At 52.3% G+C, this 16,451-nt stretch overlaps 1 protein-coding gene across 12 annotated transcripts in view; it reads left to right on the forward strand.

The window, feature by feature from the left end:
• PLEC (plectin) overlaps window positions 1-16,451 on the forward strand; it is a 1,130,647-nt gene that overhangs the window by 817,424 nt on the left and 296,772 nt on the right. The window contains exon 1 of one of the 12 annotated variants that reach the window (XM_078686565.1): window positions 9,808-9,980. The exons of the other annotated variants lie outside the window; for them this stretch is intronic. Coding sequence (XP_078542691.1) covers window positions 9,833-9,980 — 148 coding nt within the window. The 5' untranslated portion in view covers window positions 9,808-9,832. Of the gene's footprint in view, window positions 1-9,807; window positions 9,981-16,451 lie in introns of those variants that run through there. 12 annotated transcript variants of the gene reach the window in all.

Below are 16,451 nucleotides of genomic sequence, written 5' to 3' on the forward strand. Positions count from 1 at the left end.
AGGGCAGAGTGCCTCGAAGCCCAGAGAGGCAGTTCTATGACTATGGGAGTCTAAATCTGCTGCCTGGTGAGGCCAGCGCGGCTGGGGTGGCTGTCCACAGCCGCCGCTGCTTCGCGAGTGAAGCTAGGTATGACACTGGTCACTTGGCGTATGACATAACACGCATGTTATGTTTATATTTCTAAAGCACACTCTCATCCAAGGGTATTCTGGCGCTGAATAATAGATTGTTATTGTTACCTAACTCAATGGTACTCATTCTTTCATCCTTCTGAGGTCGATAAAATGAGTGGACCTGCAGGGATTTGAACCTGTGACCATGAAGTTGAACACAGACCAGTACAGTGGACGCATTAGTCTACTAGGCCACCAGACCCTGTATGACACGGGCATCAATTCATGAACATGCCTGGGGTAGCGGAAGTGACATCACACACACTTGGGCCTTTACTTTCACTCACACGCACATGGTTACACATAAGACACATTCACACTGTCTCTCACATAAGCACAACCTCAAACACTAACACGACATACATTTAAAAGCATTTTTTCCTTACCTCACCTGACAAAAAAGGTCATATTCCAGCTAAGTGAACTCCATTTTTTATTACACTAATACGGAATAATAAAATAGTATTCACTATTAGTGTCATAAAAAAAATCACAGAAAGCAAGGAAAGTGCAGGCCCGACCGATGTCCATAAGGACGAGCTACCCTTCTGTTCCTGGCACTGATTTTGCCATCTTTGAGGCCAGGGGTCTCAAAGGTGGTGCCAGGAGTCGCAAGGGGCAAGCCTTGGGTCACAGGTGTGACCTCTGGCTACCCCTAAATGACGTCCATCGTTACAATATCTGCGTTCATAAACCTTCCAGACCGTCCTCACCACCAGAGAGTGCTCAATATAAGACGCAATTGTCCCCATCAGAGTGCTCACTGTCAGACAGCCTTTGCCAACAGAGTGCTCACTGTCAATCTGACAGTGAGCACACCTGGTGGGGAGAATTGTGTCTTATAGTGAGCACTCTCTGGTGGCGAGGGCGGTCTGTCTGACAGTGAACACTCTCTGATGGGCAGAACTGTGTCTGGTAGTGAGCACTCTCTGGTGGGCATAACTGTGTCTGATAGTGAGCACTCTCTGGTGAGGAGTACTGCCTCTCTGACAGTGAACACTCTCTGGTGGGCATAACTGTGTCTGATAGTGAGCACTCTCTGGTGAGGAGGACTGCCTCTCTGACAGTGAACACTCTCTGGTGAGGAGGACTGCCTGTCTGATAGTGAGCACTCTCTGGTGAGGAGGACTGCCTCTCTGACAGTGAACACTCTCTGGTGGGCATAACTGTGTGATAGTGAGCACTCTCTGGTGAGGAGGACTGCCTGTCTGATAGTGAGCACTCTCTGGTGAGGAGGACTGCCTGTCTGATAGTGAGCACTCTCTGGTGGGCATAACTGTGTCTGATAGTGAGCACTCTCTGGTGAGGAGGACTGCCTATCTGATAGTGAACACTCTCTGGTCGGCAGAACTGTGTCTGATAGTGAACACTCTCTGGTGGGCAGAACTGTGTCTGATAGTGAGCCCTCTCTGGTGAGGGGAGGACTGCCTGTCTGATAGTGAACACTCTCTGGTGAGCAGGACTGCCTGTCTGATAGTGAACACTCTCTGGTGAGCAGAACTGTGACTGATAGTGAGCACTCTCTGGTGAGGAGGACTGCCTGTCTGATAGTGAACACTCTCTGGTGGGCAGAACTGTGTCTGATAGTGAGCACTCTCTGGTGAGGAGGACTGCCTGTCTGATAGTGAACACTCTCTGGTGAGGTGGACTGCCTGTCTGATAGTGAACACTCTCTGGTGAGCAGAACTGTGTCTGATAGTGAACACTCTCTGGTGAGGAGGACTGCCTGTCTGATAGTGAACACTCTCTGGTGGGCAGAACTGTGTCTGATAGTGAGCACTCTCTGGTGAGGAGGACTGCCGGTCTGATAGTGAACACTCTCTGGTGGGCAGAACTGTGTCTGATAGTGAGCACTCTCTGGTGAGGAGGACTGCCTGTCCGATAGTGAGCACTCTCTGGTGAGGAGGACTGCCTGTCTGATAGTGAACACTCTCTAGTGGGAAGAACTGTGTCTGATAGTGAGCACTCTCTGGTGAGGAGGACTGCCTGTCTGATAGTGAGCACTCTCTGGTGAGGAGGACTGCCTGTCTGATAGTGAACACTCTCTAGTGGGCAGAACTGTGTCTGATAGTGAGCACTCTCTGGTGAGGGGGACTGCCTGTCTGATAGTGAGCACTCTCTGGTGAGGAGGACTGCCTCTCTGACAGTGAACACTCTCTGGTGGGCATAACTGTGTGATAGTGAGCACTCTCTGGTGAGGAGGACTGCCTCCCTGACAGTGAACACTCTCTGGTGAGGAGGACTGCCTGTCTGATAGTGAACACTCTCTGGTGGGCAGAACTGTGTCTGATAGTGAGCACTCTCTGGTGAGGAGGACTGCCGGTCTGATAGTGAACACTCTCTGGTGGGCAGAACTGTGTCTGATAGTGAGCACTCTCTGGTGAGGAGGACTGCCTGTCCGATAGTGAGCACTCTCTGGTGAGGAGGACTGCCTGTCTGATAGTGAACACTCTCTAGTGGGAAGAACGGTGTCTGATAGTGAGCACTCTCTGGTGAGGAGGACTGCCTGTCTGATAGTGAGCACTCTCTGGTGAGGAGGACTGCCTGTCTGATAGTGAACACTCTCTAGTGGGCAGAACTGTGTCTGATAGTGAGCACTCTCTGGTGAGGGGGACTGCCTGTCTGATAGTGAGCACTCTCTGGTGAGGAGGACTGCCTGTCTGATAGTGAACACTCTATGTTGGGCAGAACTGTGTCTGATAGTGAGCACTCTCTGGTGAGGAGGACTGCCTGTCTGATAGTGAACACTCTCTAGTGGGAAGAACTGTGTCTGATAGTGAGCACTCTCTAGTGAGGACGACTGCCTGTCTGATAGTGAGCACTCTCTGGTGAGGAGGACTGCCTGTCTGATAGTGAACACTCTCTGGTGGGCAGAACTGTGTCTGATAGTGAGCACTCTCTGGTGAGGAGGACTGCCTGTCTGATAGTGAGCACTCTGATGGGCAGAACTGTGTCTGGTAGTGAGCACTCTCTGGTGAGGAGGACTGCCTGTCTGATAGTGAACACTCTGATGGGCAGAACTGTGTCTGGTAGTGAGCACTCTCTGGTGAGGAGGGCTGCCTGTCTGATAGTGAACACTCTCTGGTGAAGAGGACTGCCTGTCGGATAGTGAGTACTCTGATGAGGAGGACTGCCTGTTTGATAGTGAACACTCTCTGGTGGGCAGAACTGTGTCTGATAGTGAGCCCTCTCTGGTGAGGAGGACTGCCTGTCTGATAGTGAGCACTCTCTGGTGAGGAGGACTGCCTGTCTGTTAGTGAACACTCTCTGGTGGGCAGAACTGTGTCTGATAGTGAGCACTCTCTGGTGAGGAGTACTGCCTGTCTGATAATGAACACTCTCTGGTGAGGAGGACTGCTGTCTGATAGTGAACACTCTCTGGTGGGCAGAACTGTGTCTGATAGTGAGCACTCTCTGGTGAGGAGGACTGCCTGTCTGACAGTGAACACTCTCTGGTGGGCAGAACTGTGTCTGATAGTGAGCACTCTCTGGTGAGGAGGACTGCCGGTCTGATAGTGAACACTCTGATGGGCAGAACTGTGTCTGGTAGTGAGCACTCTCTGGTGAGGAGGGCTGCCTGTCTGATAGTGAGTACTCTCTGGTGAGGAGGACTGCCTGTCGGATAGTGAGTACTCTCTGGTGGGCAGAACTGTGTCTGATAGTGAGCACTCTCTGGTGAGGAGGACTGCCTGTCTGATAGTGAGCACTCTCTGGTGAGGAGGACTGCCTGTCTGATAGTGAGCACTCTATGTTGGGCAGAACTGTGTCTGATAGTGAGCACTCTCTGGTGAGGAGGACTGCCTGTCTGATAATGAACACTCTCTGGTGAGGAGGACTGCCTGTCTGATAGTGAACACTCTCTGGTGTGCAGAACTGTGTCTGATAGTGAGCACTCTCTGGTGAGGAGGACTGCCTCTCTGACAGTGAACACTCCCTGGTGAGGAGGACTGCCTGTCTGATAGTGAGCACTCTCTGGTGAGGAGGACTGCCTGTCTGATAGTGAGCACTCTCCGGTGAGGAGGACTGCCTGTTTGATAGTGATCACTCTCTGGTGAGGAGGACTGCCTGTCTGATAGTGAGCACTCTCTGGTGAGGACTGCCTGTCTGACAGTGAACACTCTCTGGTGAGGAGGACTGCCAGTCTGATAGTGAACACTCTCTGGTGAGGAGGACTGCCTGTCTGATAGTGAGCATCCAAGGGGCGCTTGTGTGGTAATCAGGAATGGCAATGGCCTATATGCGCGCGGTGTCTACCGTCAAAGAGCAGACCTTCGTCTTTTAAGTAGGGGGACTGCTTCACCACCCTAGTGAATGTGCGTGCAAATGGGAGGAGTCATCTTTGTGGCCTTAATAGTCCACACGGTTGTACCAAACTGTAGCCTTTTAGTCTCAAAGGAGCTTGCACGGCTGCTGCACATTGGAGGTCACGTACCTTGCATAGCTGAGAAGAGTCCCATGGTTGTCTCACAATGATGCAGTTGGGAGGAGCTTGCACCACTACTGCACAGCGGTGGTCCGGCACCTGTACAGCTGAGAGCAGTACTAAGGTGACTGCACAGCTGTGGTCAGGAACGTGTGCAGGTGGGAGGAGCTTGCACTACTGCTGCACAGTGGTGGTCAGGAACGTGTGCAGGTGGGAGGAGCTTGCACTACTGCTGCACAGTGGTGGTCAGGAACGCGTGCAGGTGGGAGGAGCTTGAACTACTGCTGCACAGTGGTGGTCAGGAACGTGTGCAGGTGGGAGGAGCTTGCACTACTGCTGCACAGTGGTGCTCAGGAACGTGTGCAGGTGGGAGGAGCTTGCACCACTGCTGCACAGCGGTGTGAGGAGCTTGTACAGCTGAGAAGCTTGCACGACAGCTGCAAGTTGCTGGGGTTTGTTGAGAGCAGTTGGGAGATGCCAGGGTGGGTGCCAGGGTGGGTAGGTCCTTGCACAAGTTGCTGCATAGTGAAAATCGGCTTGCACACCTGTCGCACGGTCAAGAGGAGCCTATGTAGCAACTGCAACCGGGGATATGCTTGCACGGCTGCTGCACGTGCATTACCGTAAATACGGTTGAAGGCGGAATGTATTGTTTGCAAACTCTATGGTCGCACCAATGCCCCACGCGTGCCAAAAGAGCGCTCGTTCTCAGTTTATGGTTCGTTCCCAGGCACTGGCACAATGGGCATCTTTACACAAGGGCCCGTTCTCTGCCAAGAGCAAACAGACGCCGCCGCCGTGTTGACATTGGCGGGAGGTGGTCTGACAAATCGACGCAAAATGATCATAAAACAGACGGTTGTGACACCGGGGGCGTCCTTGTTCCTCTTATGAGCCGTACTCAGTGCACCGGGCGAGGGGACGGTACTGAGGGCCCGAAGTGCTGCGCGGGGTGGCACAGGGGGAATTTAAGGGTGTAAAGAAGAATGCTGGAAGTTCAAGTCCCAGCCCAACTAGTCGCACTTAGTGACCTTGGGCAGAAATTATACTATGCCACGTAACTGTTCCTCGGCGTAGCACTAAGAGGTGAATCGATTAAAAGGGGCACTCGCTGATATCTGGAGAGGGGTGCCTTTACAGGTGCCAGGATCCTGCGGGTGGAAGTGGTGGGTCTCTGGGGTAACTAGTACATCCAGTGGCCCAGATAGAAGCACGAGCATCCAGTGACCCATCAAGATACAAGCACGCGCAACCAGTGACCCATCAAGATAGACGCAGGGGCATCCAGTGACCCATCAGATACAAGCACGTGCATGCAGTGACCCAGATGGAATCACATGCATGCAGTAACCTAGCAAAATACAAGCACGTGCATGCAGTGACCCAGATGGAATCACATGCATGCAGTAACCTAGCAAAATACAAGCACGTGCATGCAGTGACCCAGATGGAATCACATGCATGCAGTAACCTAGCAAAATACAAGCATGTGCATGCAGTGACCCAGATAGAATCACATGCATGCAGTAACCTAGCAAAATACAAGCACGTGCATGCAGTGGTGACCCAGATAGATTCACGTGGATGCAGTGACCTATCAAAATGCAAGCATGTGCATCCAGTGACCCAGATAGAATAAAGGTGCATGCAGTGACCCATCAAAATACAAGCACGTGCATGCAGTGACCCAGATGGAATCACATGCATTCAGTAAGCTAGCAAAATACAAGCACCTGCACCCAGTGACCCATCAAGATGCACGCACGTGCAGCTAGTGATCCAGATAGAAGCACGTTCAGCCAGTGACCCTGATAGAAGCACGTGCAGCCAGTGGCCCATCAAAATACAAGCATGTGCATCCAGTGGTGGCCCAGATAGAATCACGTGCATGCAGTGACCTATCAAAATGCAAGCACGTGCATGCAGAGACCCGTCAACAGATAGATGCACGTGCATCCAGTAGCCCTTCAACACGTGGAAGCACGCACACCCAGTGACCTGCAAGGAATGGTGAGCAGTGCATCCAGTGGTCCATTGACAGGCAGCCGTGCATCCAGCGGCCCGCCAAGAGGTGTAAAATCTGTATCCTTTGGAGCATCAGCGGTGGGTCAAAGGTGTGTGCATGCAGTGAAGCACCAGCAGATATGATCAGCACGTGCATCCAGTGGCCCGCGAGCAGATAGAAGCACGTGCAGAGAATGGCCAATCAGGGATGGGGTAGTAGTGCGTCAGCGGCCCATCAGGGATTAAAGGCACGTGCGACCAGTGGCATATTAGAAGCCGGAGTAAGGCAGGCCAAGTGTGTTTGGAAAAGTCCTTTTAGAATGTGAGTGAAGGCGTCTGAGCGTGGGTGACGGGTGACGCCCGCCTCCCGCCGTCTGATGCCTCCACAGGCCGGGTTAGCTGGGGTACCCACCAGAATCCAGGTAGTTGGGACACTGTCCTGGGTCTTTCATCTACAAATATTTGTCTGGGCGTCTATTTAGTCTTTGGATAATTGGAATGAAGGTTCTTCAGATTAAAAACCTTGGTGGGCGGCAGCCATGCTCTCCCACGACAGGCCTGGCTGCCTCTTGGCGCTAGCGAGCAGCCGAGCCGGGACTGAGGGAGGGGGCCGGCTGCACCCCCACGCATTTCCTCTCCCCGACTCCTGCCAGTGCTGCTGACTTCCAGATGTGCTTCTGAGGGGAGCCGGGCAGAGAGTCAGGGAAAGTGCCTTTTTCCGCTTGCTGCCTCATTTTCTGTAACGTGAGGCTTCTTGTTGGAAGAGAGTTAAGAGAAGGGGGCGGAGGGGTGGAAAAATGGAGCCCGGCCATTTTTATGAAGAAATCGGATAAAGCATTTTTTCAACTTGGAAAAAAAAGTTTTTCAAGAGTTTTCCCCGCGCTTTTCAGAGGCCATTTTTACGACACGCGCTTTGGTTCCTTCTTGGTCGAGAGAGGGAAGAAATCTTGGCGCCAGTACGGAATTTAAATAGTCCCTTTTGAATAAAGAGACTATTAAAAATTGTCTCTGGCCTCTGAAGCAGAAAGTGATTTGTGAAACCAGTACAATATATATTTGTAGATTCGGTCCACCGAGAACGCGCACTTTATCCTCGACACATGGCGCTATCTGCAGGTCTCCGGTTTTATTCCTTCATACAGTTTTACGTGCTCCTCTGTGCCTGCCCTTTTTACTGACATTCGTGGCCTGTTCTCGAGCACATGTATGTACATTTGCTGTGTGCGCTCCTGCCCCTGATTGTACCCTGCTACCCCCTCCTCCAGTTTCACATGGGGGTCGATACGTTTAGGGCTGGTTTCCCGGGGGAGGGGGCGGGCACAAACAAAAGGTTAACAATTCTTTTGGGTGGAACAATAAATATCCCCTGACACAGTGGTGTAACAAACGCGCCCCCCCCCAGCTCCAGGGGCTTCCTCCGGCAATGGCGGGTCTATGGCCTGAGCGCTCCGGGCTGGGTCCGGAGAGTGGGGGGCTTACTGCATGTACTCTGCAGGCCCACCCCCTAAATTTAGTTATGTCACTGCTCTGACATTTATTTATCCCCTCCATCCCACACTCCTCCCCTCCCCCCTGGCGCCCCATGACAAAAGGACACATTCATTTCTGTTTTTTATGATTCCCGACCCGCCCAAGTCACAATTATCATATTTCTTTCTCCAGAAGGCTATCGGGACAAAGCTCCCTTTCTTTCACCGTCGTATTCTAAAACCAAAGTTTTGAAGGTGTGCCCACAAATACAGCACGTGACGCACCGAGTGACCGTGCTCCATCCAATGCCCGCCCTTTACTCACAGATACGTCACGCACGCCACCTTTTGGTGCCTCGTGCCTCCATCTTGGCCCTGGCGCATGCGTTAGCCCGCGTGCTCCCTGCTCACGGTGGCGCGTGGTGCCAGCTTCTTCTCAAGTCTGCCCAAGCTGCCATGTTCCCTGCATGCCCTCTGTGGGGTTTACTGTTCCCAGCCCCCTTGGACTTCCTGTCAGTTATCCCTGCACGCTTTGTTGCGCCCACCCTGCTTGCCTGTTTCCCAGCATGCTCTCTAATGACCGGTGTGCGCGTCTCCGGCCTTACTCTGGGCCCACCCGTCTCACTTTTTGCACACTACTTTTGATTTTGCACCGACTCCATCTTTTACCAAGTACTGGTGTTCCTGATTACTTGCCGGGTCTCCAGTTTATCATGCTCCACCGATTTCACTTCCTGCTCTTTACGTGCACCCCCGGGCAGGGCGGGGGGGGGGGGGGCTCCGGCTTTGCCCCGTCCATCAGGTAACCCCGTTTCACTGCATCTTACTTACTTATGGACCTGTGTTGGTCTTCAGATTTCCCCCTCCCCCGCTCTTCTTGCCTATTACCAAGGCAACTGGAAGTATGCGGCACGAGAGGTCCAAATTATGCAGCTGAGTCGAGTAAATTATGCAGCAAGAAGAGACAAAATATGTGGCATAACGGAGCACATTTCTTAATAGAAATACTGCATTATTTTGTATTGTTTCCCCTTGTAAACACTATTTGAGCATTGGATGCACCTCATTAGTACCAGTATAACACCCACATATACCAATAAACTACAAAAAGGTGATCACTCAACCTTTGCAAACGGCCTTCCACTGTGTGGCAACGCAGGACTGCTGCGTTTTTAGTAACTTTTGAAGCGTTTGAGCTCGAAACACATTTTGTTATTGTTAAAATCTGTAGCTTATGCCGCATATGATGGGTTATGTGGCAAATCTATAAATAGGCGAAAATCGCTGCAGCCGCATAATCACAGTCGCCCTGCCTATTATTTGTGGGTGTGCTATTTGCCCACAACTTACGCGGTCTCTGGCATTGCCACCCTGTCTGTTGGGTGTTTTGTTTTGAGTGGATGCTCGGGTGTTGTGCCACAGGGCGGCAGGTTAGAGACGGTTTCTCCTCCGGCCGGTGCCTCGCCTCCCCTCCCAGTCCCCGGACCGGACCGCCCGGTTACTCCGGCTGTGGCTTCCTCGTTTTGTTGTCGCTTCTGTTGTTGCCGTCAATGGGAGGGGGAGGGGCCGGGGGCGGGAGGCGCGCAGGCAGCAGGGGAGGGCCTGTGTAATTAGATACAGAAAGCTCTCGCGCAGGCAGCCTTGGACACAGCATTATCGGCTGCCTGCGTCCTGCTGGAGCAGCGGGAACTTTTTAGGGGTCGCATATTCTGTTTTTTGCGGCCCGGTTCCCTCCTGATCCGGTGTTTGGGGCGCAGGGGCCATGGCCGGGCAGCCGATCAATCGCCCTCCCAGCTCGTCCTGGTACTACACCTTTAAAAGAGAGATGCTCCTGGAGAGATCTGATTGGCTGAACGGGCTGTCGGAGCAGGAGAGGAAGGGACACCTGTACAAGAAGCTCTGCTGCGTGGGTAGGTGATGGGGGGAGGGGGGGGGGGTCACGCGTAGACTGCCCCCAGGTTTTGCAGGAGTGCGTTGGCTGTGTTTACTTTGTAACTTTGACAGCATAACTGAAAGGAAGACGTGTAGACAATTGTATGAGACACGGTCCTTTAATACGATCCAGATAACATCTCTCCCGGCAGCAACTGCCGTCCAGGAGTTCTCAGTACTAGAACACAGGAGACTCCACGAGCACCATGACGCTCGTGGAGAAACCTGTGCACTTAAAGAAACAGTGTACATTGTATGCATAACAGTACATCCCTACAATAACCTACTGGCAACCAGATGTCGTGGTCACGCCCCCGAGAGAAGACTGCTTGTTGCGCATGCGTGCTATTATTGCACAGGTGTGCAGATGTGTTTGGGTATTTCGTGTGAGATTGTGCTGTCAGCTTATTGAAGACATGTGGCTACACTGCACCGGTGTGCAGCCAATCTTTACTACAGGTGTGCGTGGGACGGCTGTGTAGTTGTGGGAGCACACCGTGCATATGTGAGAGATTCAAGTTGTGAGACTGCGCCGTGCTGTTCTTTGACCTGGTAATGCTGGCACATGATGGTGTGTTTCACTGTTTCTTCATTAGTGTGACATCGGGTGTGTGACTACAGGTGTGTGCCTGCGATGCACAGGCAAGTGACTTGCTGTGCAACTACAACGTGTAGGTGTGAAACTATACCATGCACAAGAGGTGGCCTCTTTGTGCAGGGTTCGACTGAAACACACAGGAATGTACCTGTCATGCACACGTGTGCTGCGACAAGATGTAGTGTGACACCGTTGTGCAGGCTTGTGTCTCCCTTGTCCATAGTGCCCCCTGCATGTGTCTGAAGGTACGGAGTGCCTGGTTGCCTGGACGCAGAGGCAAGCGGTGGGATTCACAGTGAGCTCTGCAGGGATGTGAGGGTGCTGGTCACGTGACCCGGGGGTGCCCTAAAGTTATAGAATGGTGAGAGAAGATTGGTCCCTGTATTGTGTCTCATTTCTGTGTTCCTCTGGTTGCTCTGCAGGTGTTTGGGAGTGGGTGTTCTGGAAGGGGTTGAGTAAGTGTTTAGTAAGTGGGCGTTTCCTAGGCCTCAGAGTGGTCGCCATGGGCATGTGTGAGAGTATTCTCTGGGTTCGTGAGAGTGGCTTTCCTACAGGTATGCAGGGTGGGTGCCCCGCGTGTCTGCAGCTCCCGTGCCCCCAGGATGCTCTGCGTGTACTGGAGGACGTTGCAGATTTGTGAGGTGAGGATAGTGTGACTCGGGGTGTGTGAGGGGGGATGATCTGCAGGCGTGTTTTAGGTGCTCTGTAGGTGTGTGGCGAAGACAGCGAAGATAGCAGAAGATCGAAAGATGATGCATCGCGAACACTTTACTACATTGACCAGAGTCCTTAGGGGCGACACCGCCGGTGTGTGAGTAGTGTGCGACCCCACCCCCATTTGTATCTGTAGGTGTGTGTGTGTGCGTACTTCCTAGGTGTATCGGTATATGTACTTTGCAGATGCAAGAAGGGTGCATGGCAGGTGCTGTTCGTTCAGTGGTTGGTGAGGCCAGGTGCTATGCCCGTGATAGTGGATGGGCACTCTCTAGGTGGACATTTCATCCTGTGACTCCCAGGTCGTTCTGCAGGTGTGTGAGAGTGGGTGTTGTTTTTAATAATGGTTCTTCACAGGGTTTGAGAGTGGCTCTTTCAGTGTGTTTGGGTTGTGAGGACAGTTGCTATGCAGGTGATTGTGGGCGGGTATTCTCCAGGCACTGAGCTGGTCTTGTGACTCCCAGGGCATTCTGCAGGTGTGTGTGTGTTGTTTTTGTGTATGAGAACGGTTCTTCACAGGGTTTGAGAGTGGCTCTTTGAGTGTGTTAGGTTGGTGAGTACAGTTGCTATGCAAGTGATTGTGGGCGCTACTCTCCCGGCAGTGAGGGGCTTTTGTGTCTCCCAAAGTGTTTTGCAGGTGTGCGAGAGTGTGGTTTTTGCATGGCTAAATTCATGCGTGGGAAGGCTGGATTTCCTCAGCTTCGGGAGAATGTAAACATAGGTGCTTGGTCTTGTTGCGGACGGTGGGGGAGGGGTCTGCAGCACTCGCTGTCTCACAACACTTGATTTATGACTCTTTTTTTATTCGGCATTTTGAAAATGTTTTGACACCTCCCCTCGGCTGCTCTGAGGGTAAAGTACACGTCCACACTGGATTAAGCGACCGCTTATGTATAATTGCACTTATGTTATACCAGAGTTATTGAGCCGTTCACTGATTTTTTCGTAGACTTATTCCACGGTTGTCAATTGTCTCGTAAATATTCTTTAGTGTGCGTGTGTTTCTCCAGCTGTGGTGGGTGTGTGGGGATGGCCATGTGGCTGCTTGGATGGTGAACACTGCTTGTGAACATGTGCTGTGTCAATGAGAAGAGATAGAAACACGCCCCTTAACCCCTGCGGTGCCTGGCAGGTGTCTGGTTGCGAGTGAATCACTCTGTTTATGCAGGTGGGGCACAGCAGGGGGCGGCGGCTCCCGTGGCTGCCCTGGTTAATTATAGCATTCGTTTCTGGAGATAGTGCAGTCGCTAGCATCTCTTGTTGACCATCCGGTCCCCCTAGTGTCCGGGTGAAGGGTGGTTCGCATGGAAACCATCGCTTGCATTGTTTGTGACTGACACAGACAACAGAAGGCTGCACTATCTTTTAGAGCAGGGTGTGAATCACAGCCTGGCCGAATCTAGCGCGCTTATTCACAGAGCCGCTATATTGCGTGTCTTCCAACCGGTGACCAAAAAAAACGATGTAATTAACCCAGATTTCTTGACTGGGGGTGAATGTTTGATTTGCTCTGCATTCTGTCCATCATCAGCGTGTTTTTTGTGTTCTGGTCCTAAGTGTATTCCTAGACGTTGGTCCGGTGCTCTCCATGCCACTGGATTCAAGCTATCCTGGCTGATGAGGGGTGAAACCCCGAAAACAGTCCTAAGATGCTTGTTTCCAGTCCAGGGAGGACCTGTCTCTCACCTCTGGGATCGGCGACCTCGTGGATCTGGCATAGGTATCCTGACCTCTCACCCCTGGGATTGGCATCCTCGTAGGTTTTGCAGAGGGATACTGACCTCTCAGCCCTGGGATTGGTGACCTTATAATATTGGCTCAAAAGTTCCCAGACCATTACGTCTACTGCTACAAAGGGCGAGCCTAGATGAGCCCGCCTTTAGGGCCCGGCCCCCCGGCCCACGCCGCGCTCTCATTGGCTGGATCTCCCGGCCGGCGGCCCTATGGGCGGCCGGCCGGGGGAAGTACTTCCAGGTCATGTGGGGGGTGACGCACGTCCGGTGGGGGCGTGGGGGCAGAGGCCATGACCTATTTAGGTCAAGATCACGCGGCGTTCGGCCTCTTTCCCCCGCCAGCACCGGACCTGCTCACACCCCCTCGATTTATCGCTGCCCTTTGCCTTGCAGATAACTAGATCGTGCGGCGGGCAGCAGTACGATTGCAACAGCGGCGAGTGCGGAAACCACCTAGTTTGGATGGGACCGAATTCTTGTGGCACGGAGTGGGAGGAATGCGTATCCGGCACCTGCGGCGGCTCGTGGACGACATCAGAGAGCGTGAGGGACAGAAGTCCCCTGACTTGATCATTATCCACTTGGGCGGCAATGATATGGTAGACAGAGGACGCTTAGCAGTTAAAGAAGCACTGCTCACAGAATTCGCATGGCTGGGGAGAACCTTCCCGCAGGCCAGGATAGTGTGGTCCTGCATGATCCCACGGCAATGGTGGGGCAATGTTATCCGGGCAAGGGCCCTCAACGTGTCGGTGCGACGTCTCAATGGGGAGCTGGCAAAGCTGTGCTCAGTTAAGGGCCGCTTGCTACATCTTCCACACAAAATGATATCAGGAGCAACCATGTTTCATCATGATGGAGTTCATTTATCTGACACTGGCACGGACACGTGGATCAAGGGAATATGGTCTTTCGTGCTGAACTTAGCTGATGGGGGAAGGGCGACGGACCTGTGGGCCCTAGTCCCCCTTGTGGCGGAAATGAGACATTCGAACACTGATAGATTGACAGAATGGACGGGAGTCCGCCTTGCGCACTCCCTATGCCAGCACTGAGGGGAGAGAAGGTAAGCTCTCCGCAGGGGGATGGAGACCACCGGCTGGGGAGGCAGGTACGAGCCTCCTAGGCAGCCTGGTGGACGACTGGTGGGGCCCTGGAAATGTCAGACAAGGACCCGAGGGCTGGGGCCCATCATTCAGGGGCGCAGGTGCGTTGCACCTGGCGTGGGCATCTTACCTGGGGGGATGCGTGCCAGAGGGCCCCTTGGTGCTGGGGGAAGGAAGAAGAAAATTATGAGCTAATAGAACTTTAATAAACTGCCGAAGATGTTTTGAAGATGTTTTGAATAATAATAATTGATAAATGTGCTCATAATTTTGTCTGAATTTTAATGTTTAATAATCATATGTCATGTTTATGAGATGCTATTAAACATGGCCTTTTTACACCCACCACTTCTCTTAAGGTGTTGTTTCTATGGTGGGTGTGCGGGCGTGGGGCATGCTGGGGGATCCGGGTCCTATAGTTCTCAAGTGGAGATTCCATCTTGCTTCTGGGACTGGCTAGAAAAGATGACGTTGTCTCACACATCCAGGGCACCTCATGTTCCTAAGCAGGTTTATAAAGCCTCTCCCATCAACCGCAGGCTAGCCTAATGTACTGGCACAGCAGCATGGCATCCTGACCAGGTGGTATTGGCACACGGTTTGACCCTTTCTACCCTCTAGGTCAGTTGAATCAAGGTATTGTCAGCGTTACGCAGAACACTTCACCTCAAGGGTTGCTCGGGCTAAGGCTTCATCGAGGCCACAGCAGGCAGCTGCCTTACAGCACCACTCAAATGGCCACAAGAGGGCGTCAGATAACAACACATGGCCTTAAAATGCCTTGTAGGTATTGGAATTGGAGTGGCCGAACAGCAAAGGGACATTTTACCTGGGGCTCCAAATATCCTGGCACGGCTGATACAGAGGCTCCACCCTCTATGCTCACTGACTCAAGGGGTCTCTGAAGTATGCTGTGGCTCTCTCCTCTGGTGTCAGCTCGCTGAGGGGTTAGAAGGAACCGGGTTGCCACCTCTAGGCTGACTGTCTCCAAGGGTTGTATTAAGTATGTCATGCCTCTCTCCTCTGGTGTTAGCTGGCTAAGAGGTTGGCAGAGGGCACCGGGGCTGCTCCCTCTGGGCTGACTGCCTTTTCAGAACCTAATTACTTTGAGAGAAGTCTTTTCTCTCATATTTGTGACTTCTTAGCGGTGGGGTCACAGGAATTTGAGCTTCTCTACTATACATATATGAGAATTAAATACACTGGTGCAGCCCCTATTGCCCACACTGCTGTTTGCATAAGTTCAAGGGGTTGCCTACAATATGCCACGGCTCTCACCTGTATTGTCGACTGGCTGAGGGGTTGGCAGAGGGCACCTAGGCTTGCCACCTCTAGCCTGGCTGACTTAAGGGGTTCTCTGAAGTATGCCATGCCTCTCTCCTCTGGTGTCACCTGGATGAGAAGTTGGCATAGGGGCTTGCCCCCTCTGGGGTGACTGCCTCAAGGGGTTGCCACCAGTATGCCAAGGCTCTCACCTCAAGTGTCAGCTGGCTGAGGGGGTTGGTAGAGGGCACAAGACCTGCCACCTCAATGCTGACTGGCTTTAGGGGTTATCTAAAGTATGTCATACCTCTCACCTGTAGTGACAGCTGGATGAGGGGCTGGTATATGGATCTTGAGTCACATTTACGGGTACAGTGGTTTTGAGTTTGTTGGTGTTTCTTGTGCCAGCCATGTTGGCAGAGTTGGAAAGTCGCTGCGAAGGAGGAAGCCTTAAGGGAGGCAACAGTTTCCAGCAAGGCTTCTGGCTGTCACCTTTACTGCAGTAAACACCTCATTAAAACCGTATTAAGATGCAGGGCTCTTTTCTTTTGTGCGCAGCTCTCTACATAGCCTTCCTGAACGCCCTCCTCTCCTCCCCACCTTCAGTGCCACTCTCAGATCCCAGTGACTGGAAGGGAAACCTATGTACATCTAAAACCGAGCCTTCCCCTCCTTCCATCCACTCCGAAAAGAAGCTGGTGTTTACACCCAAACAAAAGAACTCTGTGAAACTTGCATTCAATGTTTCCCATGCGCCGCCGACTTATCTTACAAAACATAACATTTCCTGAATGACATCCTTTGGCAAGTTGTCAGGATGGATGACAGTGAAACTGCAGCTGCCATCTTTGAAAAACTGCAGCTGTCATCATTGGAAAACTGGAGCTGTGCCGATGTAAAACTGCAGCTGCCATCTTTGGAAAACTGCAGATGTGTTCTTTGGAATATTGGAGCTGTGCCTACGTAAAACAGCAGCTGCCATCTTTGGAAAACTGCAGATGTGTTCTTTGGAATATTGGAGCTGTGCCTATGTAA

This window comes from Lissotriton helveticus, chromosome 4_1, assembly GCF_964261635.1.
Source record: "Lissotriton helveticus chromosome 4_1, aLisHel1.1, whole genome shotgun sequence".
Classification (NCBI taxonomy): Eukaryota; Metazoa; Chordata; class Amphibia; order Caudata; family Salamandridae; genus Lissotriton; species Lissotriton helveticus.